This window comes from Martes martes (assembly GCF_963455335.1).
Source record: "Martes martes genome assembly, chromosome: 1".
In the NCBI taxonomy this organism is placed as follows: Eukaryota; Metazoa; Chordata; class Mammalia; order Carnivora; family Mustelidae; genus Martes; species Martes martes.
This window is the reverse complement of record NC_137888.1, coordinates 99,220,059-99,246,674: the sequence shown is the minus strand read 5'-3', so window position 1 is coordinate 99,246,674 and position 26,616 is coordinate 99,220,059. Positions and strand designations below refer to the sequence as shown.

Sequence of the window (26,616 nt, the reverse complement as noted above, 5' to 3'; positions counted from 1 at the left end):
CGAACAAAAACACTAATTTGAAAAGATATATGCACCCCTATGTTATAACAGCATTATTTACAATAGCCAAGATACGGAAGCAATCCAAGTGTTCATTGACAGATGAATGGATAAAGAAGAGGAGGTAGTAGACTATTACTCAGCCTTAAAAAAATGAGACCTTGCTATTTGCAACCACATGGGTGGTCCTAGAGGGTATAATGCTTAAGTGAAATAGGTCAGAGAAAGACAATGTCTGATTCCATTCTTATGTAGAATTTAAGAACATAACAAATGAGCAAACAAAGACAGATTTTTTATTTTTTTTGAGATTTATTTATTTTAAAGAGAGAGTGCAAACAAGCAGAGAAAGGGGCGGGGGGGGGGGGGGAAATCTCAGACAGACTCCCCACTGTGTGGGAGTCCAGTCATGGGGCTTGATTTCATGACCCTGAAACCATGACCTGAGTGGAAATCAGGAATAGGATGCTTAACTGACTGAGCCACCCAGGTGCCAGAGAGAACAAACTGATGGTTATCAGATGGGAGGTGAGTGGCTGTTGGAAAATAGGTGAAGAGGATTAAGAGTACAATTGTGGGGATGAGCACTGAGTAATGTTCAGAATTGTTGAATTGTATTGTATACCTGAAACTAACATAACACTGTATGTTGATTATACTTAAGTTTATAAAAGGGTGTTGTCTCCTTTTTAATAGTGTGAATAAAAATTATCTCACGAGATTGGGTCTTTAAAAATATAGTTTAAACTTAACATTTATCTTAATGTGAACAGTGCTAGAATTTTTGTTTGTTCTATGGAAACATACTTCTTTACCTTTCTTTGGACTTAATATCACAGGAAGCTTTAGAAAGATATCCTTAGAGTGTTTGACAATTAAGCCATAGTTGTAGTTCATGGTTAATATATAAACACGTATATATGCTGTTGTTTGCTGTTGATACTTTAAAGAAATCAGCCAGATAATTTGATTTTGTTGTACTGAGTTTTGGTTTTGTTTTAGTTTGGTTAATATTATATTAACATAAGCTGAAGTGTTTCATTTAGAGCTTTGTGTTTTTTTTCTTGAGATTATCTGTTTCTAAATCTTAATGTTGCACTTTATAGTTTACAAAAGTAATTTGGTAAACGTGATTTCATTTAGTTTAATGAAATTTTGTGAAACCTTACAAGATTTAGCAAGGCAAAACTTGAGAATGTATTTTATACATATTTTAAGCTATATTACCAATGACTTTCAAAGCTAAATCTTAAGATATCTTCCTTCATTCTACTGTATTTTATACATACAGCAGTGTTATTGCCTAACACTTGTAGGATTGTAGGTATTTTTTTTTAAAGATTTTATTTATTTATTTGACAGACAGAGATCATAAGTAGGCAGAGAGGCAGGCATAGAGAGAGGAGGAAGCAGGCTCCCCGCGGAGCAGAGAGCCCGACGTGGGGCTCGATCCCAGGACTCTGAGATCATGCCCTGAGCTGAAGGCAGAGGCTTTAACCCACTGAGCCACCCAGGTGCCCCAAATTTTAGTATTTTAATAACATTTCTAAATACATATGTGTATATATAGAAATGCTGTTCTCATATGACATTAAAATGAGGAAGTTAATACTGAAGAGGAAATTAAATAAAGTGTAGAATGCTTCATCCCATACATAGCATGTAGGAATTCCTCAGTAATCACAAATATTCTTCTGCTTCATTTTCCTTAACACTTGAATGAGAAGCAATGTGCACATACATAGGAGCAGAGGTGACTTGGTACACTTTAGACATTGAATTTAAAGGAAAATACTCTTCCAACACTGTGCCTATTATGGAAACCTGTAAGCCACTTGCATTTTACATCCTTTGCTTACCTATCCTCTCAGCCTTAAGGTTTATGCTCTCATAATTTTCTTTATTTTTTTTACCCAAGCTAGTATTAATTGTTTTCTTCATGGCAACCTGTGAACTTGCCCGGTCTGGCCCTGGTCTACTTCGTTTAGCTTTGTTTAGCCACATCTCCAGCCCCTGTCATGGTGCCTGGTGCGTTGGAAGTGTTCCAGTTTTGACTGAGTAGTGCTTTAGTGCATTTGTCCCCTCTCAGGTTTTGTTAAAATTGCATGACTACTGTAGTGTTTACTTTCCACTTTTCACTACCGCACTGCCATAACTGTATCTCATCTACGTTTGTTTGAACCGGTTTATCACCCTAAATAATTGAAGTAACAGGAGAAATCCATTCCTTTAGGGGAACAGGATCAGAGGTACCACTTTCCATAGGAGATGAGCTGTAATATTTTAACTACTCCAGAGCAGTTCTGCAGGAATGTCCTCTGTTTTGTCTCTAGTTTAACACATATAAAGTGTGACTCTCCGGAGGGCTGTGCTCTCTAGGCACCCCACTTTTATGGATAATTCTTCATACTTTCTAGTCTGGAAACAATTCGAAAAAATGTGACCCCTCCCCCCTTTTCTTATTTCCTCAAATATAATCTATCATTAATTTTAGTCATTTTCTTGTTTTAAAAAATCTCTTGGATAATTCCCCCTATTTGTCTGCCCTTTTTTTGTTGCAACTGAGAAGTCTCAAATTGGGTTAGACAATAAAATTAATTTTTAACTTCTTTAACTGAATTAGAATGATTAATTGGTTTCTGATAGTACTTAATCCAGTTGCTTAATAATTTGATGTCATTAATAACATAGTTTCTCTTGTCTGTCTTCCCTGGTGTCCTCTGTTTTTCTCTCATCTCTGCTCTAGCCTCAGTGATGTACATAGTGTCCTTGTTATCTGCCCCCTCCTTTCTGAAAAAAGAAGGTTGTCTTTCCTAGAAACCAGCAAACGTCTTCTAGCATTTCATCTACCAGGTGTGATTGAGGTGGGATAGAAGGGGGTGATGTGTATATGTGGGGGTGGGGTGTCAGCCCTAAACTGAAGATATAAAATATGCTGGTTGACCTAAGCGATTAAGTAAGTGCCTTCCTTTGGACCAGGAGGTCCATGTCATTTAAACCACAGGGCTGGAATGAATGGAGTAGTCCTCCAGATGGAAAGCAGGAATAGTGGTGTCTTTTGTCAGACTGTGGTAGTGGACACGGTTGCAAGAGGCAAGCTGCACTTTTCACGTCTTGCTGGTTATAGTCACTCAGCAGTTCTCACCTGCTGAGTTCCGGAGAAGTCTAAGGTACCCTTCTTTCTAGATGATCTCCCAGCACCATACCATCCCCAACATAACAAATACCATGAGCACCTGTGGGTCATTCATATTTATTTTTAAAGGTAATCCAGAATGTCCCAAGGTGGCACTGATAGTTACTTGCCAAATTAAAACAGTTCTTTAAAAAAAATTATATATTTATTTGAGAGAGGGAGCATGTGCCTGTGTGTCTGTGTTGGGGGAGGGACATCTCAAAGTAGACTGACTGCCCACTGAGCATGGAGCCCATTGTGGGTCTCCATCTCATGACCCATGAGATGATGACCTGAGCAGAAACCAGGAATCAGATGCTTAACCGACTAAGCTACTTAGGGGTCCCAAAATAATTCTTATTTTCAACATCAGAGTTCTTTTAGTAGCTCTTAATATTGTTGATCTTTTTCATCTTGAATAAACAACTGTGGGAGATATTTGTTGATGTATTTACAGATGTATTTTTTGTCAGAATTTTGGTGATGTTGAATATTTTAAAATCTTTATTCATGTTATGGTCAGAATGTTCTTGTGTTTATTGTTGGTGAAATTGAACGTTTTCCTAATGTTTCGGCTAGAGGCGCCATCAATTGGTTTGTTCTCTTGAGTGTACCCAGTCTGTTGGTATTCAGTAAGCATCAGAATAGCCATGGGAGGAGGGTAAGAGGGACAGAGAAATAGGTGAAGGAGAGTGGGGGGCACAGGCTTCCATTGATGGAATTAGTTAAGTCGGGAGGTAGAAGGGTACAGCATAAGGAGTATAGGCAGCAGAGTTGTAGTAGCTTCGTGTGGTGACAGATGGTAGCCGCACTTGTGGGGAGCATAGTATATTGTGCACCATGCTGTGCACTGGAAACTAACATGACATGTTAGCAACACTTCCGTTTAAAAGAAACAACCACTTATTTATTCCCTTTCGTCCAATTACTTACTTGTAGAGACTTTTCCTGATTCTGAGAACTTTAATTAAAGCACACCTACCAAAAAGAAATAAAAGAAACAACTTTAAGGTTAAATATCCTGATGGCAGTCTTAGAGGAATGAAGGTTTAAGATCATCCAAATAGTTGAGCAACTCAAAAATTAAACTAATATGTCTGTTATAAGATAATATGCCACTACTATATATTGTGTAAGATAAAGTAATTTCAATTAAACGTTTGATTTTGGTTCATGCAGAGGGTTTCCAGATCTTCTTAATAATGTGTGGTAGGCAGGGCACTTAAAATGTTTCTGGTTTTATTTCTATCCATAACTTTCCCTGTCCTTTCATTCTTTTAAATTTAAAATGATGTGATGCAGGTTTATAGTTGGGTGCTGGCTTACTCCAGCAGTGGACTCAGAAAAGAATGTATGTCTATGTCCTGGGAGATGATTAAATTTGTGAGGCACTTATTGTTCAGTGTGTGTTTGCTGAACTCAGTTTTGTGATGCTAAAGTGTGTACATTCTCAGTTGAATGAATCCTAGCTAAATTGTCTCAGCAATCTTGTTCTTGTAATAGGGGTTAATTTATTGCCTATAATGTCTTGAAGTAAAATATTTCATAGTGAACATTGAAAATATTAAGTGTACTTTTAATATAACCACTTGGCTAAATATTAGTTAAGACTAATTTTTATATTTACTTTTGACTAATATAGCTATGGATCTGACTTAACTAATTGCCTGTAACTGATAGGAGTTTTGGATAAAAGCTCTTACGAGCTTATAGGCTGTTCTGAGAGTTAGGATGGAAAACTACAAAGTCATTTACTTTTTTTCCATTTTTAGAACTCATTCATTTACTATTTAAGGATAAATAAGTATGATGAGGCAGAATATACCAAAAAATTGCTTTGGGTCAGGGGGGCATGTGGGTGGCTCAGTCATTTAAGCACCCGACTCTTGGTTTTGGCTCAGGTCATGAACTCAGGGTCGTGAGATCAAGCTCCTCGTCAGGCTCCTTGCTGAGCATGTAGCTTCCTTAAGATTTCTTTCTCTCCCTCTGCTCCCCCTCTCCCAAATCACTTTGTGACTTTTGGAAGTATTATTCATTTCGAATGTCTTGTTCATTTAATAGTCCCTCAGCTCCTTGAGGGCAGGACTTATTTTTACCTCTGCAGACCTGACACCCAGGTGATATAGGATAGAGACATGATAAATGTCTCGCTGCTGTTTTGTGATCTTGTTTAAAGATAGTTGTACACAATGGAGGAGATGCAGTGGTAAGACTTCTTGTATACACTATGAAAAGGAGTGATAGCTGGTATCTGAATGTCTGATCTTCACCTGGGATGGATGAAGAGTACTACATCACATCATAGAGGACCCATCTTAGCTGTGTTAGCAAACAGACCAAAATGGAGCAGTTGTACAAAGCCATCGTGAATCCACTAAAGAGGTAGTCTGATTTCACTCTTTGGCACACAGGCTTTCAAGGTATTTTGAAAGTGAAGACTGATGTTTTCAGTCAAGAATGTGTCTTAATGTTTTCTTTTTGTTGTCTCCTGTTCTTTTCGGGTGTCTTTTTGAAATTATAGTTTTAAAAGGGTCAGTTTAATACCAAATCATACTCTAGAATTAAGTGTCTTTGAAAATGGATAAACTCAAGTCTTTGTAGACTCTGTGTAGTTTTATTGCAATTGGGACCAAAACCTCTAGTACAGATTGCATTAAACTTAAAAATCTCTTTTTTTTTTTTAATGATACCTTTGTGTGTTTCTCTTCACTAACTGAACTCTGCAAGGCTTGGGTGAACCTTATTTCATCGGTCTATTCCTACTCTCAGCATAGAGATTTGTCTGCCCTAGCAACACACATGAGGAGCAATAAGGTTCTTTCTAGGAATGTAAGAGCTAGCTGAAATAGAACTACAGGTGGAACAATACTTTTAAATTTGAACAGTTTACCCCTTTCCTTTAAAAAATATTACTCTTGATTCCAGAAATTGTTATAGTATAACACTGTGATCAATGGAATAAAAAAAAATAAATCACAGTTTGAACAGAGAAGAACTTTTCTGCTCTACTTCTTGGGCATTTTTTTGTGATGATCTTTTAAAATCTACCAGCATTATGTAGTTATCATAAGAACATTTATAGACAATAACATATCATTTTGGTTTGTATTTTTCTTTGCCCTGGAATATATTAGGTAATGCTGAAGCATCACTGATCACCGCTTTAAGTTGAGACATTGATGACCTTAGCTTATTAGAACCAAGCTTTGTTGAAAACCTATGCATCTTAGGTACTTCAGCACCAGTGTTTGAATGTTGAAGTGAATGATATATTAGAGGAAAATAATACTCTGGGTTTTTTTGTCAGTCTGTTTCACTTGGATTCCACCTAGCACATCTCATTTTGTTAATGAAATAATGATGAATTGTACCCCTTACAAACAGATATCCATGATTGGTCAAATTATGATTTAATTTCTTAGAATTCTGTAATGGTGTGGGATTGGATTTGTTTTGTTTTTTGAGAGAGAGCACATGTACATGCAAGAGTGAGGGTGGAGTGCAGGGGTGGGGGAGAATCCCAAGCATGCTCCATGCCCAGTGCGGAACCCAATGTGTGAGGCTCAGTCTCATGATCCTGAGATCATGACCTGAGCCAGAATCAAGAGTCAGTCCTTAAGCAACTGAGCCACTCTAGTTGTTTTGTTTTTTAAAATTATTCAGTTTAACAGGCTTTCAGAATTGACTATTTAATATATACTCTGAATGCCAGATACGTTGCTACATATTACTGTGTGTTAGGATAAAACTGAGGAAGATACCCTCCAGGGCATGAGTCACCTAATGTACCATAGTAGCATCTAGACAAGATGTCCTGAGCCAAAATCGTCAAAGGAGTATTTACCTTTGTCATTCTAAACGTTCAGGTTATTAATTGTACCTCCTGAGTTAATTTTGTGGAAGAATACCTTTTTCTTTCTGTGAAGATAATTGTGACTCTTTGTCCGTGGTTTCTCTTCTTCTGTAGAAGTACTGTGAATCCAGATTTCCTCAAAGAACCTTTGGTTCTTCCTTTCACCTCATTCCTTTGTCCAGCTGGTCACACTTTGGAACCCCTGTACTTCTCCCTGGCTTCAGTGCCACAGCCCAGGTTTCGTTCATTAATGAGGTCCCTGCAACACCCTACTACCTCAGCTCTTATTCCAGTCCATCTTCCTTCCAGTCTCTTCTACATGTCAGAGCCAGGATGATCTTTATACAGTGTTGCTCTGGTGATTCTGCCACCCACTTAAAACCTGTCAGTATATTTTCTCTAAGTGATGCTGTCAAGGCCCCACAGAACAGGGTTTTGTTTGTGTTTTGAGCCTTACTTCCATGTTTTGTTTCTCTTTCTTCATCCAACCTTTCCACTAACTATTACTGCTCACTGGATTCCTTCCGTTCCCTGCCTTCTTCCCACAAGTATTTATGTCCTCCCTCTCCTAGTCCATCCTTCCGGGTCTAAACACCAGTGATACTCTCTTCAAGATGTATTTCCTGGCTACTAAATTTGGTCAGGAATTCCTCTGTGTGTGTCATCGGAAAATTGTTATTACTTTCTTGTTTGTCTTCTTTCCTGTGACAGAAGCTTGTTGTGCTTAGTCACCACTTTTTCCACAACTTAGGGCAGCAGCAGTTTCCCTCACACAGTAGCCTACTCAGGTGTTTGTTAATTTATGACTTCTAAATATCCCGTGAACTCTGCATCATAAAGAGACTGATGATGTAGCAGGACAGTCTGCACAGGCACATAGTGTTAGATAGCCCTTTACTGAACAGATGTCAGTCTATCCTTTTAAAATGCGGGACCAAAAAAGTACACGGTCTGTGGGTCAGATCTGGCCCACTAGTCTTTTATAAGGACCACAAGCTAAGAAAGGTGGTTTTGTTGTTGTTGTTTTAAGTGCTTGAAAAGAAGTCTGAAGAGAAATATTTTATGATACAACTTTATCATATGAAATCCAGATTTCAGCATCCATAAATAAAATTTGATTGGAACATGGCCCGACTCATTTGTCTAACATCTTGTTTGTTGCTGCTTTTGTGCTTCAACCATAGAGTTGAGTGGTTTTAATAGAACCTATGTATGGGTGGCAAAGCCTAACATATTTACTGTCGGACTCTGTACAAAAGATGTTTGCTGACTTCTTTTTTTAAATAATTTCTGTGACATGAGAATAGATAAGTATAATGAGAACATATTTAAGTTAGGTCTCCGTTTCCTTTTTTCCCTCTCTCTGAATTCAAGATTTAAGTATATCCATTAAGAGAATATCATTTAAGTTTTGAAAACTGTATTCCCACCTCTCTGCTTTACAATGTAGCCAGATCTTTCTGAAACTTGAACATTGCAGGTTAGATGTTGAGAGAACAGAGACATCAAATCCTCTCAAATTATGTAGACAAAACCAATGTAGATGGCTCATCCCTTACCCAGTGGCCTAAAATAATTCTTTTCCTAAATATATAATATTCTGATTCCTAAAATGTGCTGTTCTTTTTTTCTTTTTCTTTTTTTACAGTTAAGGAGAAAGAGGAAACAACTTTTTAATGCTATTTGATATAGTCATATAAAATACAGTGCTAAAGCCCTTCTCTAAATTTTGAATCTTTTTTGCAAATATGTTACCTTGCAGAAAAATAGACCAGCCATATTTTGGTTGTATAATCTATTACTAACTATTGGAATAACTTTATTTGTTAGGGTTTATTATTAGGCAATATAGAACCTTCATTTTACATCATTTAATAAAATCAAATGGTTTTTACAACATTGTTTACGTTTTGTTTAAAAATATTTTATTGAGAAAATACTTAATTAACTTTGTTTTATTTTTAGGGTTATATCCTGTGTTGTGACCTCATGGTTTAAGTGGGAATAAAGATGAGTATAAGCAGTGATGAGGTCAACTTCTTGGTATATAGATACTTGCAAGAGTCAGGTGAGTACTTTCATAAAGTAAATAGGCCTCAAATTATTTTAATATTCTCAAAATAACCTTTTATGCATTTGAAATTTGTATCAGTCCAAACTGTTGAACTTTGTATGTTTCCTTAATGTCTGGACTGCCATTTTAAAGCTATGTGTTATTGCATGGTTTAACTCTCTGACTCTTTCAAATATGTTGGAATCATCTCAGGCAAATATTTGTTAACAAATGGTTTGGCTTTCAGTGTTCAAAGACCATTTTTTATAAGTTGTTATGAGATTGCACACGGTCAGTAGGAACATATAAACTTTCAGATAGCATCAATTTGATAATGTATGTTCAGAATCCTCAGCTAAATGTTACTGATCCTAATTGCAGTTAGCATTTCAGTAACTAAATTAACCATATTTTTTCAGAATGTTGTCTTAATCATTATCCCTATCAATTTAGTTTATCATTGACCTGAATTCTTACTGATGTGTTTATTGGTGGGCGATCAATATATTAAATCATTGGAGGTCATTTGTAATAAATATTAAGTAAATCTGTTCATTTTTAAACAGATTAAGAGGCATTTTAAAACAGAAGGAAGACTACAAGGGAAAATGTGGGATGGATTAAGCAGGAAATTGTAAAAATAGAAGAGGGAAAACTTGGGGTGGACGGGACACAGGACCTGGGAAAGATTGACCGCACTGGTGCATGCAGATTTTTAGCAGGACATCTTACCATTTGGAAGTTGAAAATAAGCTGGAGAGGTTGAATTTTAGAAATCATAAAAGTTGGAATGTTGTGGTAGTAAGTTGAGGCATAGTGTTTGTGTAAAATGGTAACGGTGGTTGGCTCATGTGAGGGAGGACAGAAAGCTGGAAGTAAGAACTGAGCCCTCTTTTGACTTCGAAACGATAGTTATTCTTCTGATAGGGCTTAGTCATTGTCCTTTCCTATGCAGGGAGTGCAGACGCCCCTGTTTGCTGAGCTTTTGCCAGCTGCGCTCCAGTTCTGAGCTTTGCTGTCCCCTGGGGCTTCCTAGTCCCAGGCACCATCGCTGCTTCTCTCTGGCCTGAAAGAGCTGAGAAAATGATGGCTAATGAGGGCAGAAAAGGAGAAACTAAAAGCAGCCAACTAAGGCAGAATAATTTATTCTGAAGCTTTGAAATGAGTGCATCTTGTTTTGTTTTGTTTTTTTTTTCTTTTTCTTTTTCAACTGGGCAGCTGGTATTGAAGGCAGATCCTAAGACGATATCCATTGAATATTTTGAGCAAGATTAAAATGATTAATGAAGTGGAAAAAGTAGTGACCTGGCCTAGTGATTATTAACATATATAAGACAGATGCACATGTCTTAATATTGTTACTTGGTAATTTTGGCCAAAATTGAAAGAATTGTTGGGTTAAAACGAACTCCTGCTTTTTCTGCCTTTGAATCTGACTGCCATTTGAGCCAGAGCTTTGACACCTCGGACACTAAAGTAGAACATGCTGTGAAGGGCCAGTAGAGTAGATGAGAAATGTATGTAATGGCTTGTAGGTGTATTGTGAAGGCAACTGCTTAGGTTGAATCACAACAAACCATTGTTTCTGGAAACAGTTGGAATAACTCAGCCGCATCCTGTAGTTCAGCCTATGCTGAGATGAAATGAGGCAAGGTGAAGGTAGAGATGTTGATGAATGCTCAGATTTTGTTAGCAAACAGAAGCCTACAAATTGGTGTGTGATGTTGCCACAAAAAAAAACCAAAGAAAAAAGAAAAGAAAAGAAAATACAGCAAGTAGAAGAGGCAGTAAAATAATATCCTGGAATAATTTTTGTAAGAGTATCCAGTGGTTAAATATTATCAGAAGTCTTCTTGAAGTTACTAATGTTCTCAGAGAAAATCCTTTGAAATTCCACGTTTTGAGGTGTTCTGTGTTGAAGTAAATAAAAATAAAGTCAGAATTATATTTAAAAAAAAATTAACTTCGTGTGGTACACTGCTGCTTATCATAATAAGTCCTTTATAATTTTTTACTGTATTCTTAGTTGTGCTTTGTGTATTTAGAAAGGTTTATATTTTATAGTGTACCTATCATGAAGTGCGATGTTAAGCCACATCTCTGAAAATGTGAACATCAGTCCCTTTATTAAATGTGTAACTTCCTATTTACATTATTATTTATATGGGGGAAAATCAGGTTCAACTAATGACATTTGACTTATGGCAGTTTTTCTCGGAATGCAACTTGCCATAAATTTAGGAACCACCTATACCAGAGTTCTAAAGTTTGATCCTCTGACCACCTGCATCAGAATCACTTAGAGAATGGCGAGTGGGGTTCAGGAATCTGCATTTTACGAATGTCCCAGGTGATTCTTGGGTATACAAAGTTTGAAAGCCACTTGTCCATATTAGTTGTAGGACAATTAGAACTTGGCAAGAAAGTTGACATCAGGTATGTAGCATGTTCACAGTATCTTGAAAGAAAAATTATATTTGGTAGCTATTTGAGATAAAGTAGAAAGCATGAAGTGTACAAATTGAGATTGGGGTGTGAGAGTATCTCCTACTAAGCATTAGGGAGGTGCCACTAAAAGTGGTGTATTTGTATTTATAGGCAGGTATAAAGTGGTGTATTTGTATTTATAGGCAGGATTTTATAGGAATGATGAGGCATGTTTATATCGTAAAGGATACAATGAGACATTCATTGGAAGTTACTTCCAGAAGTAGGAGATGGGAAAGAGTTTAGGAAATTGATAGTTCTGCCAGCTCAGACCAGGTTTCAGATAGAGCTCAGAATCTGGCCATCTCAGCACTTGGTGACTTATTCCTTCTTGATTCTGATCTCTAATTATATGTAAAAATGGCCATTTTGCAAGTAATTTGATTTTGGAATACAGTAATTCCTTTTCTGGGTGTATTTTGGTGTATTTTGGGGTACTGAATTAGATTAGGAGATAGGAAGAAAAGAAGTAATCATGACAAAGAAAATACCTGTGAAAAGACCTTCACAAGACTTTTTTTTTTTTTTTTAAGATTTTATTTATTTATTTGACAGAGATCACAAGTAGGCAGAGAGAGATGGAGAAGCAGGCTCCCTGCTGAGCAGAGAGCCCGATGCGGGACTTGATCCCAGGACCCTGGGATCATGACCTGAGCCAAAGGCAGAGGCTTTAACCCACTGAGCCACATAGGCGCCCCGAAGAGAGAGTGGGAAGCAGGCTCCCTGCTGAGCAGAGAGCCCGATGCGGGGCTCGATCCCAGGACCCTGAGATCATGACCTGAGCCGAAGGCAGAGGCTTAACCCACTGAGCCACCCAGATGCCCCCCACAAGACTGGTTTTTAAAGACTACCACTTCTAAGGAAAGTAAAATTTTTTCTTGCTTGTCTCATTTTCTAAAAGCCCTCAGATAGAAAGTCCAAAAAATACCTTATGAAAGTTTGTTCTCTTTTGGTAAGTGTATAATTTAGAAATAATGTTTTCCAACAAGAACTTCTAATATTTGTTCCCTGTAAATACTGTTTAACGTTGACTGGACTATGGTATCTGTCTCCAGAGAGAATAAAATCCCTTAAATTGTTTTAAATACTTTATACTATGTGATGACCATCCTGTTACAACTATTATCAGCACTAGAAGATATTATCTATTAAAAGTCTATCCCTCTCCCCAAATTATATAACTTTTGATTTTTTTCTTCATCCATAAAAGTTGTTGCTTGTTCAAAAGGGATTACATTATGATATTCAGTCTCAAATGTTTTATAGGCTTCTGTTTGAAATAAGTCATCCTCCCCTACTCATTAAAACTAATTAAGAGGAAAGTATATTTATTGTAAGATGTCCTTATTAAATGTTGTAACTTAATTTTTCTCGGTTTTGTCTCTAGCCAGTTACTTTAGTCATCACCATTTTGTACTTCATTGAAATGGATGTAGGCTTTCATAGGCAACAAAAATTTTCTAGGAAAGAAAATTTTTTTATCTTTTGAGATGACTTGAAAATTGAGTGAGTGTATTTGACAGTGTAGTACCGTAAGTAATGATTGACTTGATTATTCAGTATGCTCCATTTAATTAGCATTTGCCCAAGGGCATTAATAATTTGATTGCCCTAATAACTCACATCTAGCAACCATATGCAGAATAAGCACTAAGGGGTTACTGCTAAGTTGTATGGAGCAGAACTTGATACAGTGTTAATTTTAAAAGAGGTAAGGTGGTTTGGACCTTTTAAATTTCCCTCCCTCCCCCATCCCTTACATCACCTTTGAATCTTCTCTAGTTATTGAGTATTTTTTTCTAGAGAAATTGTACTGGCAATTATTTGTGAATTTGTGCCACCTTATTTCTTGTTGCTTTGTGTAAGATGTAATTTTATTTTGCTTTAAATTGTGTATTTGGTTTGGGGGAGAATTCTTGTTTCTATGTAAAACTGTCATCTCTGACATGTATAAGAGCTCAGTAGCATTTCGTTGAATGGTGTACTTAATATTGGACGCTGTGAAACAGTTGCATTTTATGATTGAAGACTAACTGGAAAATTCAGGAACAGTACGTCCTTATGACTGAACTATTTTCTAGATTTTGATTCTGAATGCTATCATTTTTTAAAATCCTCATGTTTTTAGAACTAATGTTCATCTTGCCATCCAGTCTCGGTTTATGAAAAAGTGGGGATGTACATAAGCTTAAAGTATTTGGTTCATGAAAGATCATCTTGTGTCTCCCAGCCCCAGCTCTCTCCACTGTTCACGAACTGTTTCCAGCGGATATTCAGTCTCTCTGAATGTAGGCCTTGCACCACCCCACTTTTTCTGAGATGGTGCTTCCTTCAGATGTTGTTATTTATCAGAGCATACACACTTAGTTTAGAAATCTACACATAGGGGCACCTGAGTGGCTCAGTGGGTTAAAGCCTCTGCCTTCAGCTCAGGTCATGATCCCAGGGTACTGGGATCGAGCCCCGCATCGGGCTTTCTGCTCAGCGGGGATCCTGCTTCTCCCTCTCTCTGCCTGCCTCTGCCTACTTGTGATTTCTCTCTCTCTGTCAAATAAATAAATAAAATCTTTTAAATTAAAAAAAAAAAGAAATTTACACATAATTGTAGTGGGCACAAACTAACCTGAATGTTTATGTATAACAATAAGACTCTAATCTGTAACACCATGGAGCCTATTTGTTGTGTTTTGTTTTTATTTTTTTCATTTAATGATTTGGTATTAACCCCTACCTACAGTGGCTAAGAAAATGTCAGCAATCAGAGGACAGTGTAGTTTCTCTTGATTGAGATAAAGGTAACTGGGCCAGATAAACATTCCTTCCTCCGTATCCTTCTGCTGGTGCCACTTATAAACATACTTGAACAATGAACTGAATGGAATCAGATTAAACCGGGTCTCAGTGCCACTAGCCATGAAGCCCTGGACTGAGGAGAGTTCAGGATTGGGTATGTCCACCCCTAGTCTTTCTTTTCATTTTTATGAGTAAGGTCAGCTACAGAAATGCAGGTTAAGTATATATACATTTTGCTTTATAATCAAATAAAATATGCAGTAATGTGGACTTGTCACATATAGTTGTTGTACACATGACTAGTTAAGAATAAACAGCAAGTACTTGTCAAAAATAGTGGTAAATTTTATACTTCCAAATCAGTTTTTCTCTTTTATAAGCTGAATGATTATTTTTTTTGCTGATAAAGGAAAATTCCTATTTACACATTACTGCTGACATGCTTGTTTAAAGATGGATGTCGTTTAATAATTACCAAATAGAGAACTTGTTCAGTCTTACTAGTAATCTTCTTGCTAATTTTGTTCAAGAATAGCCAGCATAATAAGGGTGTAGGGAAACATAAATTGCCAATGGCACTATAGATTTGTATAATTTGGGGGCAGTGCAGTTGTGCAGTTATGAAAACTTCCTTTAAAATGCACGCGCCCCCCCCAACTTTTGAGGGAATCCATCCTAAGGAGAGAAAAATAAATACCTGTTGAAAGCCTATACATGTAGGTATTTGAGGTAACATTCCTAAATAGTAAACGCTGAGAAAATCTAAGCTATCCATCGATGAGATGAGTAATTTACTAGTTGAGTGCATTCATTGGCCAAATAGTATGATAATAAAAGTATATATATTTGATAATATAATTCATGTAGAATGTTCAGGTAATATAATTCATGTAGAATGTTTGTGGTTATATATATTTTTAAGGACAAAATTAGGGCACAGAAAGTAGCATCCCTTGTGTGTTATATTGTGTTGTATTGTGATGTGTTATACTGTGTGTTATATTGTGATGGCGGAAAACGGTGTATAGAGAAAAAAAGGAAATACAAAAATATTAACAGTTGTACTTGGGTTTGGTATTGTAATGTTTTTCCTTCTTCATGTTGTCTATTATTTTTTTAATAAGTACTGGGTCTAAATCTCCCAACATGCAAGATCCCCTGTAGCATTTTTTGCTCCTCCTTCTTTTCACATGGTCTAGAATCTTTTAAGCATGTTAAGTATGAACTTTTCAGAATAAACAAAAATCTGGGTCTGCAGGACACAGTTGCAAATGGATTTGGGGACAAGGAGGTTTTGTCATGATGGGAGCACGGATGTAATTTTCTGGGTTGGTTTTTGGTTTTGTTTTTGTTTTTTACCTGAAGCTTCAGTAGGATCTTGGGTTATTAGATTTTCTTTCTGGACTGTGTCATGATAATAGTTCAGCTTTGTGTGTTGTTGGTGTTGTTGAGTCTCCCTATACCACAGCAGTGATGTTCAAGGCCCATTTGCATATTCCTGTAGTCTGTCTGAAAGGTGAGTTGGGTTGCTCTGGACAACCAAAACCTTTTTAAGAACACAGTCCCTGTCATCTCAAGAGAATGCTTTCCCTGAAACAAGCAGTGTGCAGAAAACAGTGGTTTTGTGATCTTGTTTTTTATATGGGAACCATGCGTAGTCTCATGGGCTCCTGAATCACCACACCTCTCTCGCCACTATTTGTCTTTATTCCTGAGTTACTGTATACTGAACTTCATGGTTTTTAGCCTCACTTTCTTTCTGGAATCTCTTTTCCACCTCCCAAATCTTAATCACCCTAGCAAATTTGTAGAGTACTTGATTATGGAGGTATTACATCAGATTTGCTCTTACTCCTGGAAGAAAGGGATGCTATTTTAAGCAATGAAGCCAGTCTTTAACATCTCACAGATATAGGTGAATCTCTTTTGCCTTCTGTACTATGTAAATCAAAAGCATCCCTAAAAAAGTGGTTCCTGCACATGTATTTACAGATAAATGGAGATATTTTTGGCATAACCTGGTTCAAGTTTTAGAAGGAAGATTTAAGTCATATTTTTTTTTGATTCATAGGTTTTCTGATGTGCCAAATACATTATAGTAGAATTGCGTCCTGATTTAACAAATATTTATTGAGAATTAGTTAAATTAGGTAACATTCTAGGTTTCCAGAATGAAAAGACATCAACTCTTTCTTCAAGTAGCCCAGTCTAGCATCATACACATACAAGATAACCATTCAGTGTGGTAAATACCATACATGTAACGAACTATAGGATTAACATAGCAGAGAAAGATCATCCTCTGGGGTAGTGAAAAAAGGACTTCCCCTCCATTCAGATAGGAGGAAAGAACTTAGGAACACATAAGCTATTAAAAGTGTGAGATAGCATAGCATGTTCACAGTACTACATATAATTGAGAATCACTTAAATTTAATGTGTAATGGGAAGAAGGGTGGGAGCATGGAACTGGAGAGATGAATATGGAGAGATAAGTAGGGTCAGATTACGAAGGTAACTGTGTATCATACTTAGAAGTTTGGCCTTTATTAGGAAGTGCCAAAGGGATCAGGGATCGTTGAAAGTGCCCAAGTAAGGAGTGATGTGATTGGTTTTGTTTCACAGATAATGTCCTGGCTGTAGTGTGGCAAATGGACTGGGCTGGGGAAAGAGGAACTTAGGGTAGTAACTGTAGACAACAGATGATGGGGACTAAACTCCGGATTCCAGCACTAGCAGAAAAGGAAAGCTAAGCTAGTATTGTTAGGATTTGGTGACTGGTGGAGTACCAGGGGCCAGGGTGAAAGTTAGGTTGACTTTCAGGTGTAATGAAGGAGGTCAAATTTCTAAGGAAAATGAAGTTTTAGGGAGGGGAGTAAGAAAAGTAGTTTTGAATATAATTTTAAGCTGCCATGTAATGCTAGGACTATAAATTTAAAAATTACAGTTGAATTCAACATTTACTGAGGCGGAGTGTTTTTAATTGTGGACCTTTTTTAGAGTAGACATTAAATGTGAAGTGTCCAAACTATGCTAGTAACCTTTCAGTATTGTTTTCTTACTATTTGAGAGCATTGTAAGCACATGTGTGATAGCTGGAGATGGATATAAGCACTTGGGATAGCTTCTCTCCTGGTTTAACAGAAAAATTCAGGATACACAACATGCCAGCCCCAAATCGATGTTGTTCCACCTGCTCCTCTTAGGATATTCTTGAACATAAGCTTGAACTCTTGTCTAATTTAAACAGGTTCTAAATGTGATGAATTTTGATTATTTAAATTATATTCATGAATTAGAGGGTTCAGAAGTCCTGGACTTTGCTAGAATTTGTAAGGCTTATGAAAATCAAAACACCTGAAAAACATTGCTAATAAGATGTCTTAATGTTTCATGCACTACTGACACCACTTCCTAACAGCCTGAGTTGAAATAGAACAATGATGTAATCCTTTGTTTTCTGTTAGTAAATAGGAGCTCACTCTGTCTTCGCTTTATCCTTGACCATATATCAACTTAATTGTTCAGTAGGAGAAACGAAATGTAATGGTTACCTCCATGGTCTCTGAATGAATTTAAATCCTTATCCTTTTAAAGATAATGTGGTGTATATACACAAAGGAATATTACTCAGCCATAAAAAATGAAATCTTGCCATTTGCAATACCATGGGTGGAGAGAAATAAGTCAGTGAAAGACAAATACCATATGATTTCACTCATATGTGAAATTGAAGAAACAAAACAGATGAAGGGGGGAAAGAGACAAACCAAGAACAGACTCTTACCTTTAGAGAACAAACTGAAGATTACTGGAGGTGGGGGTGGGTGGGGGGGCTGGATTAAACTGGTTATGGGTATTAAGGAGGGAATTTGTAATGAGCACTAGGTGTTGTATTATGTTGAATCACTAAACTGTATACCTGAAACTAATATTACATTGTATGTTAACTATCTGAAATTTAAACAAAAACTTAAAATATAAATCCTTATCCTATTAGTGGCAGTTTTCCCATCTGTTAGCTCAGATTATAAAATAATAAAAACTATGTATGTGTGCATGATGGAGACCCTCTATCTTGAAGTCTTTGTAAATCTCTGAGCCACTTGGCTGTTTAGCTTTTCTTCCCATTTATGATTGACTGCAGAATTTATTTAGGGAAGGGCATATAATTGAAAATGGGACTCTGCAGTCTCACTGCTTATGGATTTCACTGCTTTATCTTTTTCCGTCTCTCCACATCCTTCCCAACCTTTAGTCTTAGCCTTCTACCCTGGCAATCTGGAATCTACTCATATTCAAGTAGTTGTGTGTTTCCTGATAGGGACAATGATGCAGAATGATGCTCCTTTTCGTTGGTATATTTCTTAGTTTCATTGCTATGTCTTTTGGCCATCTCTGTGGGCTGAAAACCATAAATATGTTTAATAATTATTGTGCCTGTAGGCAAAATCATGAGTTAAAATCTAAGTCTTAAAAGTAACGTCCTTTCACTTCTCACTATGGGTTGCAGGAGTAGAATGGTGTTTCCAAAAGGGAAGGAGCCATGAGGAAAACCAACTTAGGTGTACTTTGTCTACTGACCAATTAAAATCTTTCCTAGCCACATGCTTTGTGTGAGTCCATAGTATTTTATTCTAGACTCTTCATAAGTGCCACAAGAAGCCTAAAACTGGAAGCACAAAATGCAGCAAGAAACAGAGTTAGCACTAAAAAAACTAAGATAGGCTAGGTAACAGTTATTACATGGATTAATCCATTTAAGACACAAGTAAGCCCATATTCATTCAGTTTACTTAGTATGGAAGTTTCTTAACATTCCATATTATATGTATAATGTAACTGGATTGTTTAAAATACATTAATGACAGCTCTGATGGATGTTTTAGTAAAGAGAATACACATGGATCTATCATTTTACTAGAATTTTACCTTTGAGTTTGAACTTAACTTTCATAAAAAGTAAGGCCGACATAAAGAGATTTTTATTATGTGTTTTGGGTTTAAGTATTTCAAATTAAAATAAAGAATTGCTGATAGAAACTCAATATTTACTTGCTAACTTTTATTTCCTAAAGCTTTCATTTAGATGGGTTATTACTAAATGGCAAAAAATTAGTAATTTTTTTTGCATTTAACTCATACATACAGTGAGATTTAAGCCTAAAAATTATTTTTATGTTTTATAAATTAACTTTAGTTTGATTTTTATTTCCTAAGTTAAAAAATTCTGCAAAATATTGGATTTATACTGTGTTTGATAATTTTTATGTAGAAATTCAAATACAGTACAGAATAATAAATGTCACCTTAATTTATCTTGACCTAAATTATCTTCAGTGAAGCAATGGACTCACATGATTTCCAAACCCCCAGCTTTAAAGTTTGATGCTATTCTTTGAGGAAAATGATGTGCCGTGGCTAAATTTTATATGTACTAGAGACTTTATATCATATTTTGTGTAATTAAAGTGAAAAGGAAAATATGTAAAAGTTAATATGCTTGGATTTGGGTATTTCTTTTTTTTAAATGTATTTGACCTTAGTTAACAGTCTGAGATTTTAGATGGATTGTGATTTTGAAAGGTCTTTCATTTGTGTCCTATAACATGTTGTCACTAGGAAAATAAATTCTTATACCTTTTCTTTGCTTTTAGGATTTTCTCATTCAGCGTTTACCTTTGGTATAGAAAGCCATATCAGTCAGTCTAACATAAATGGTGCCCTTGTCCCACCTGCTGCATTGATTTCTATCATCCAGAAAGGTCTACAGTATGTAGAGGCAGAAGTTAGTATTAATGAGGTAAGGAAAATTTATTTCAATACAAACTCTTAAATTTGTCCTTACATCTGCTCTTGTTTGTTCATTCATTATCTGACTTCAGCTTCACTAGGTTAACAGAATCGAAGAGCGGTGTTCCTTATGTCACAGTCAGGTTGAACAGGCAAGGCCTGTTGGCTTCGAACTGTAAGAACCATTAGTTCTAGTTTATTTCCCTTTCTAGGGTTTTATAAGTAAATAATAAGAAATAATTTTCTATAAAACAATAACATTGTGCTTTGTGTTTCTTTAAGACAACAATACTGAGAACATAGTTGATGGTCTGAAAAATTACAAAACCTCAGGTTATTTGGTTAGACCTGATTTTGGAAGGCAGTTTATAATTAAAGCCAACTCTTGATATTTTTGCCTATCTAATGAGATCCATGTATAGATAAATTCAGGTGTCAGCCAACTATGACCCATGAGCCAAATCCTGCCTGCTTGCCTGTTTTTACATTGGAACACAGCCACGCTCATTCACTTAAATGAATTGTTTTGGCTACTTGGGTGCTGCAGTGGCAGAGTTGAATAGTTGTGATAGAGACCTTATGCTCTGCAAAGCCTAAGATATTTACTGTTTGGCCTTTCACAGAAAAAGTTTGCAAACCCTGGTCTACATAAAAATTTTCATATATGGTCGGGATTTATAACACATGGAGCTCAGATAGATATGCCAGATTTTGTTAATCAGAGCACCCCATCACTCCACTGTAGGTTGTCCACCAGCTTATCATGAATCAGGCTTTACAAATGCATATTCCTAGCTCATTTACCCAGTTTCTATTTCTAACTTGTTCTGTCTCCTTGTGCCTGCTGGAGAACTTTTTATTAATTGTGAGCTTCCTAATACCAATGAGAGGAGCTTTGGAAAATTACAGCTACTCCATAAAATTAAAGAGCACCAGTCTCAGAGTTACGATGGTACTTCTTAAGTGTTAGTGTGCATACGACTACCCTAGAGAGCTTGTTAAAACACAGATTCTTGAGCCCTTCAGAGATTTCCATTCCGTAGGTTTGACTGTCCATTTACAACAAGCTACAAGCTGTGATGGAAGTGCTTTTGGTCCTCAGGTCACACTAGGAATAGTGTCAGTTAGGAGATCCTCATTGCCATTGACTGGGGCTGTGTGACTTCTGCAGGTCTTTAAACCTGATTGTGCTTCTGTCTCAGCATTAGTAAAATGAGATCATTGTATGGCAGAATATCTGAAGTCTGTTTCTTGTTTCAGTATTTGAATGAAATCACAAACTTTTGAGTCCAATTTTAAAAGTTTTTAGCTGTAAAGAGGTATTTATTCTAATGTGGCACCAAGCCTCCTACCATTGTATGAACTCTTTCATATTGGTCATTGCTTTTCCCTGGCAGAATTGTGGAATCTAATTAATAAACTTTTTATAACCTGGGCCTACGTTTTATTACTACTTTCAATATTTTAACTTTCTCTGTGCAATATTTCACAGTATGACCTAGGTGAGGAGGAGGAGGAAAATTGAAACAGCTCTTCGCAGTTGCTTCATCCTAAATGTGTTCTCTTTCACGGTTCTTTTCTCCAAATTTTCCACATCCAGGATGGTACCTTGTTTGATGGTCGGCCAATAGAGTCTCTGTCCCTGATAGACGCCGTAATGCCTGATGTAGTACAGACAAGACAGCAAGCTTACAGGGATAAGCTCGCACAGCAGCAAGCGGCAGCTGCCGCCACCTCCACAGCCGCCACAAACCAGCAGGGGTCTGCAAAAAATGGAGAAAACACAGCAAATGGGGAGGAGAACGGAGCACATACTATAGCAAGTGAGCTGAAATAAGAATTTCTAAAAATGCCTTTGCAGAAAAAGTATTTTTCTTTATGTGGATGTCTCCTCTTCCAGACTGAAGTAACATCATCTGTTTCATTTATGCCAGCTTGTTTCCCTAACTTGTATCACAATTTAGATTTTTATTCCTGAAGCTCCAAAAAAAAAAAAGCTAGACTACTTTCATGGATTTTATTTTCTTCTTTAAATTTTTAGAAACCATTTTCTACTGTTAGATAAATTTTATTGTTTGCATTTGATTTCTAAGGAAAATTTGTAATACTCGTCATTAACACAGTAAAACTCTGACATGGAGATATAAAGGCAACTCTCATGTTATATGAATGATATCAGCAACCCCTACTGGCAGAAACTCAGAATGGTGTTGACATGGATTATATTTGATTCAGATCATTTTATCCGTTTAGCCTTGTTTGGCTCCAACCTTTTTGCAGTCTTTCTCACCGCCTCCCCACCACCCAAACACATACTCAGGTACATCTTTTAAAAATAGTAGGGTCATACTAAACTAAAGATGGGAATTTATTTCTCATGTACAGTTATTTTCACCATTACCTGACATAGTTTTTAAAAAAAAAAAGTTACACTGTATATTATACAGGAGGTATTTGCTGATTAAGAATTAACCCCCCCCCCCCTGCAGGATGTTGTAATATTACTTAACTGGCATTTTCTACTTGTTTCTCATGACACAGATAATCATACTGATATGATGGAAGTGGATGGGGATGTTGAAATCCCTCCTAATAAAGCAGTTGTGTTACGGGGCCATGAATCTGAAGTTTTCATCTGTGCCTGGAACCCTGTTAGTGATCTCTTGGCATCGGGGTATGTTTCTCAAAGTGAAACTAGAATGTATTTTTTATAAAAATATCATACTGAACTATTACACATTTTATGAAAGCATTACTTACATTTTCAGGTTTTTGCTGCTTTGTGGTCCTTTTTCAAACTCTGTAGATCTTTATTCTTCATAACACAATCTTTGAAGTTATTTTTTTAAGATTTATTTATTTTAGAGACAGAGCAAGCACAAGTGGGAGGGGGAGGGGCAGAGAGAGTGGGGAAAATCTCACACAGACGCAGTGCTGAGCATAGATCCGACACAGGGCTTGATCTCATGACCCATGAGATGGTGACCTGAGCCAAAACCAAGAGTCGGTTGCTTAACTGCGCCATCCAGGTACCCCCATAATCTTAGAAGGTTTAAGTAAACTTACTTCTTCAGAAGCGCCTAGGGCCCCCATAATGGAGACTAAGGAAAATACTGGAAATGGAGATCCCTGAGAGTCTAGTTTTTATTTGCCTTATTAATAATAGTATGTAAATATGTCACTTTGATTCTGGAATACTTGAGAATATCATGAGGATTTAAAATATGTGCATACTTTATAGGTCTGGAGACTCAACAGCAAGAATATGGAATCTTAGTGAAAATAGCACTAGTGGCTCCACACAGTTAGTACTTAGACATTGTATACGAGAAGGAGGGCAAGATGTACCAAGCAACAAGGATGTGACATCCCTAGATTGGAATGTGAGTATCACTGTATTATCCATGGTGAATGTAGTTCCTAATCTACGTCACTTCTCTGAACCTCAGACTGATAGCAGGTTTTGTCCATTTGTTGAGCTGCTTTTGAGTTTCACTAATAAGAACAATGAACTAGGACTGGCCATTCTCACATGTGGTGTTAAAAACAAAGACTGGCCTTCCAGCAGTTGAACCTTTGTCCATCTGGTGGTTGCCCACTCTCTGCTCTGTCTTCTCCAATGTAAAGTACAAGTGTTATAATGGTACCTGCATAAATGAGGCAATAGATGAAAGGCACATACTAAGTCCTTTGCTGGGGTGGGTAGGAGAAATCTCCATAATAAAAGCATGTTCTTGTTTTTCTTATCTTGTATGAACTGAGGAGAACTTCACTGCTGACTGCCTTTTAGGGACCATTAGTTTAGGTTACTTCCAAGCTCTGTTCTAGCCATAGGAGTCTCACACTTCTCTCATTCTCTTTGTCGTTCCACATCTTCCAGAGATAACTGCTCTGACTTACCAGGTTTGAGCTCCTCGTTCTTTATAAAGCTTCAACTTTTCAGTTTCAAGTGCGTGATAAGCAGCTTAGTTTGTTTCCATTCCCATGATTAATTTGTGGAAAATTAGCATTTTTAAAGGTCTCATATCTTTTCCTTTATTCCATGTTGCCTTTTTCCTTCCTTGTGACTTTGCATCCATTTTTTACCTGCTCTTTGTGAAGTGTAAGAAGCGTCTTAGACGATTTCAGTGTTCCCAAGCATTTCATGGGGTTCACCATTCATTTCTCAGCAAGTGAACACTCTTTCCTCCTCTGGCCTCTCTCTGTTCAATAACTTCTCTGCAGCTTTCCAAAGGATCTTCCAAGTCTCTTTCCAGTGAATGAGATCTGTCTTTAAAAATGGTATCTCTAGCTAAATTTCTCAGTGTCTATGAAATTTCTTCTAAAACAAATAGGTAGGGTTTTTGTTTTTGTTTTTAGTGTTCCCCTCACAGAATTTCCAGCGGTGTATTCACTCTTTTCACTCCAATGAAGATAACAATTACAAAAATGAGAAAGAGGTTTAGCACACCCACAATACTTATTGTTTGGTTGTAGGGTCAGGACTAAGAATTATCTTCTTAATGGGACCTTATTATATCTTAAGTCAAAGGCCTTATCACCTTGATATGCTGTTTGGTTGAGAGACCATATGTTAACTTAATGAGATTTACAGGTTACACTGAAAAGGATGTTTTAACAAATGTTTATTTGTTGAGCTTGGTGATTCTCAACTGCAAGTTACAGTTTTTAGAAGTGTGGACTTTCAAACATACATTATTCACTATGAACTTGAATCTTCCACTAAACGGGGAAAACATTATCCTTGGTTAATGATTCTTTTCCATGACCAAAGCAAGAGCCTATGAGATATCTGATCCTTAAAGTATTCTTTTCCTACTGTGGTAGTCCATGAAGTAAGACATTCGGGATCCAGTTTAAAGGAATCTTCCCATTGTGCCGAGTCTCAAATTAGCTTTTGTTGTTGGTTTCAGCGTGGCTCCTTTCTGAGATAGAACCAGATTCTGTCAGGACTGAGTCTATAATACCCTTGTATCAGCATCTGTTTTTCATTTACCTGCACAGCTAAATGGCTTGAGAGGTCTGAAAGGGGGGCAGTCTTGTTTTCAATTCCCTTTCCAAAAAGCATCACAAAAAGCACTAAGGCGGGATTTCTTTCTGTTTCTTCAGTAGTGTTTACTAATCCCAGCAATAGTCTCTTTAACGCACTCTGTAACTTGTACTTCCATAGATCTGTCCTTCTGTTGTACCATTCATCCAGGCCAGGCACGGTAAGGGAATATAAGATTAGAGAAATTGGTATGGATTTCTCCTAGCAGTAAAGTAGTTCCAGGCAATTGTACTCACTTCATTAACTATAAAGTCAGCCTACACTCTTTTCTGGCCTTTTTTTTTTTTTTTTCTTAATTGGTAAGGATTTCATATTGAGAAAGAATTAACCAAGGAAAGAAACATTCAATGATATTTAAATATCTGACCATCTGAAACAGCAATATTATTTGGCTCACACACAAGCTTCATTGAGACAGTAAAAGATTTAAAGGGAGGAACATATAAAATTGTCCAATCATAACAAAATGTTTTAAGTTTTGCTTTTTATTCTTTTCAGTCATTGTAAGATTATGATTTGGGTGTCCTTCCTAGTCGACCCCCCTACTCCCATCTTGAGTCACGTGCATCTGTGAGAATACCGTAGACCTTTGCATGTGTGTAAGGGTGGTGGTGGTCCTGCTCCAAAGTAGTTCCTGCCATTTCTGAGACTTGGATATAAGGCTCCCACACTGACTAGATGCTGATTAAATTTTAGCTTCATAGCAGGAAAGGGTGTTTTGCAGGTCTTTGGTACCATTCCCAAATTTTGAAGCAGAGAATGTCAAGATCTACTCTTCCTAGGGTTTAAACATGAAATAGTCAAATAACAATGAAATGCCCTTTCTGGATTATATAATTGAAGGAAGTGTATTTCTCTGACAGAGTGAAGGTACACTTCTAGCAACTGGTTCATATGATGGATTTGCCAGAATATGGACTAAAGATGGTAAGTAAAGCATTTTTCTCTTTATATGTTTTTGTTGATCTAAGTTATAAAACTTGAAGAATTTTTAATGTTTTTCTTTTTGAATATTAGGTAACCTTGCTAGCACCTTGGGGCAGCATAAAGGCCCTATATTCGCATTGAAGTGGAATAAGAAAGGAAATTTCATCCTAAGTGCTGGAGTAGACAAGGTAAAAGAACGTTAAACTAAGTTTTATAAAGGTTAGTGCGTTAGAGTATAACTGAAAGTAATGTTTTCTTCTGCGGCTCATGTAAGCAAGAAAACATTCGTATATGGGAAATTCAGGTATGAATTCATGATGATAATAGAAATACTCTTAGATTTTCTGTCAGCTTCTTCTTTTGTTTACTCATCACAATGCCATTTATCTTTTATCTTTGTGACCACTCATCTTTGCTCAAATAATGGATGTCATACCTCCCATATTCTGCTTCCTTTCCCTAGTTTCTAGTTTATCTCAGCCATG

General features: G+C 36.7%; 1 protein-coding gene across 4 annotated transcripts in view; it reads left to right on the top strand.

Moving 5' to 3' along the window:
* TBL1XR1 (TBL1X/Y related 1) overlaps positions 1–26,616 on the top strand; it is a 171,416-nt gene that overhangs the window by 124,897 nt on the left and 19,903 nt on the right. For all 4 annotated transcript variants that reach the window (XR_013966654.1, XM_080800552.1, XM_080800551.1 and 1 more), the window contains 7 exons: positions 8,994–9,096; positions 20,019–20,164; positions 21,755–21,977; positions 22,696–22,828; positions 23,396–23,537; positions 26,068–26,131; positions 26,222–26,319. Coding sequence is in view for 3 of the 4 variants with exons in the window: in XM_080800552.1 (XP_080656678.1) it covers positions 9,039–9,096; positions 20,019–20,164; positions 21,755–21,977; positions 22,696–22,828; positions 23,396–23,537; positions 26,068–26,131; positions 26,222–26,319 (864 nt within the window). In the remaining variant the exon portion in view is untranslated. The remainder of the gene's footprint in view (positions 1–8,993; positions 9,097–20,018; positions 20,165–21,754; positions 21,978–22,695; positions 22,829–23,395; positions 23,538–26,067; positions 26,132–26,221; positions 26,320–26,616) is intronic.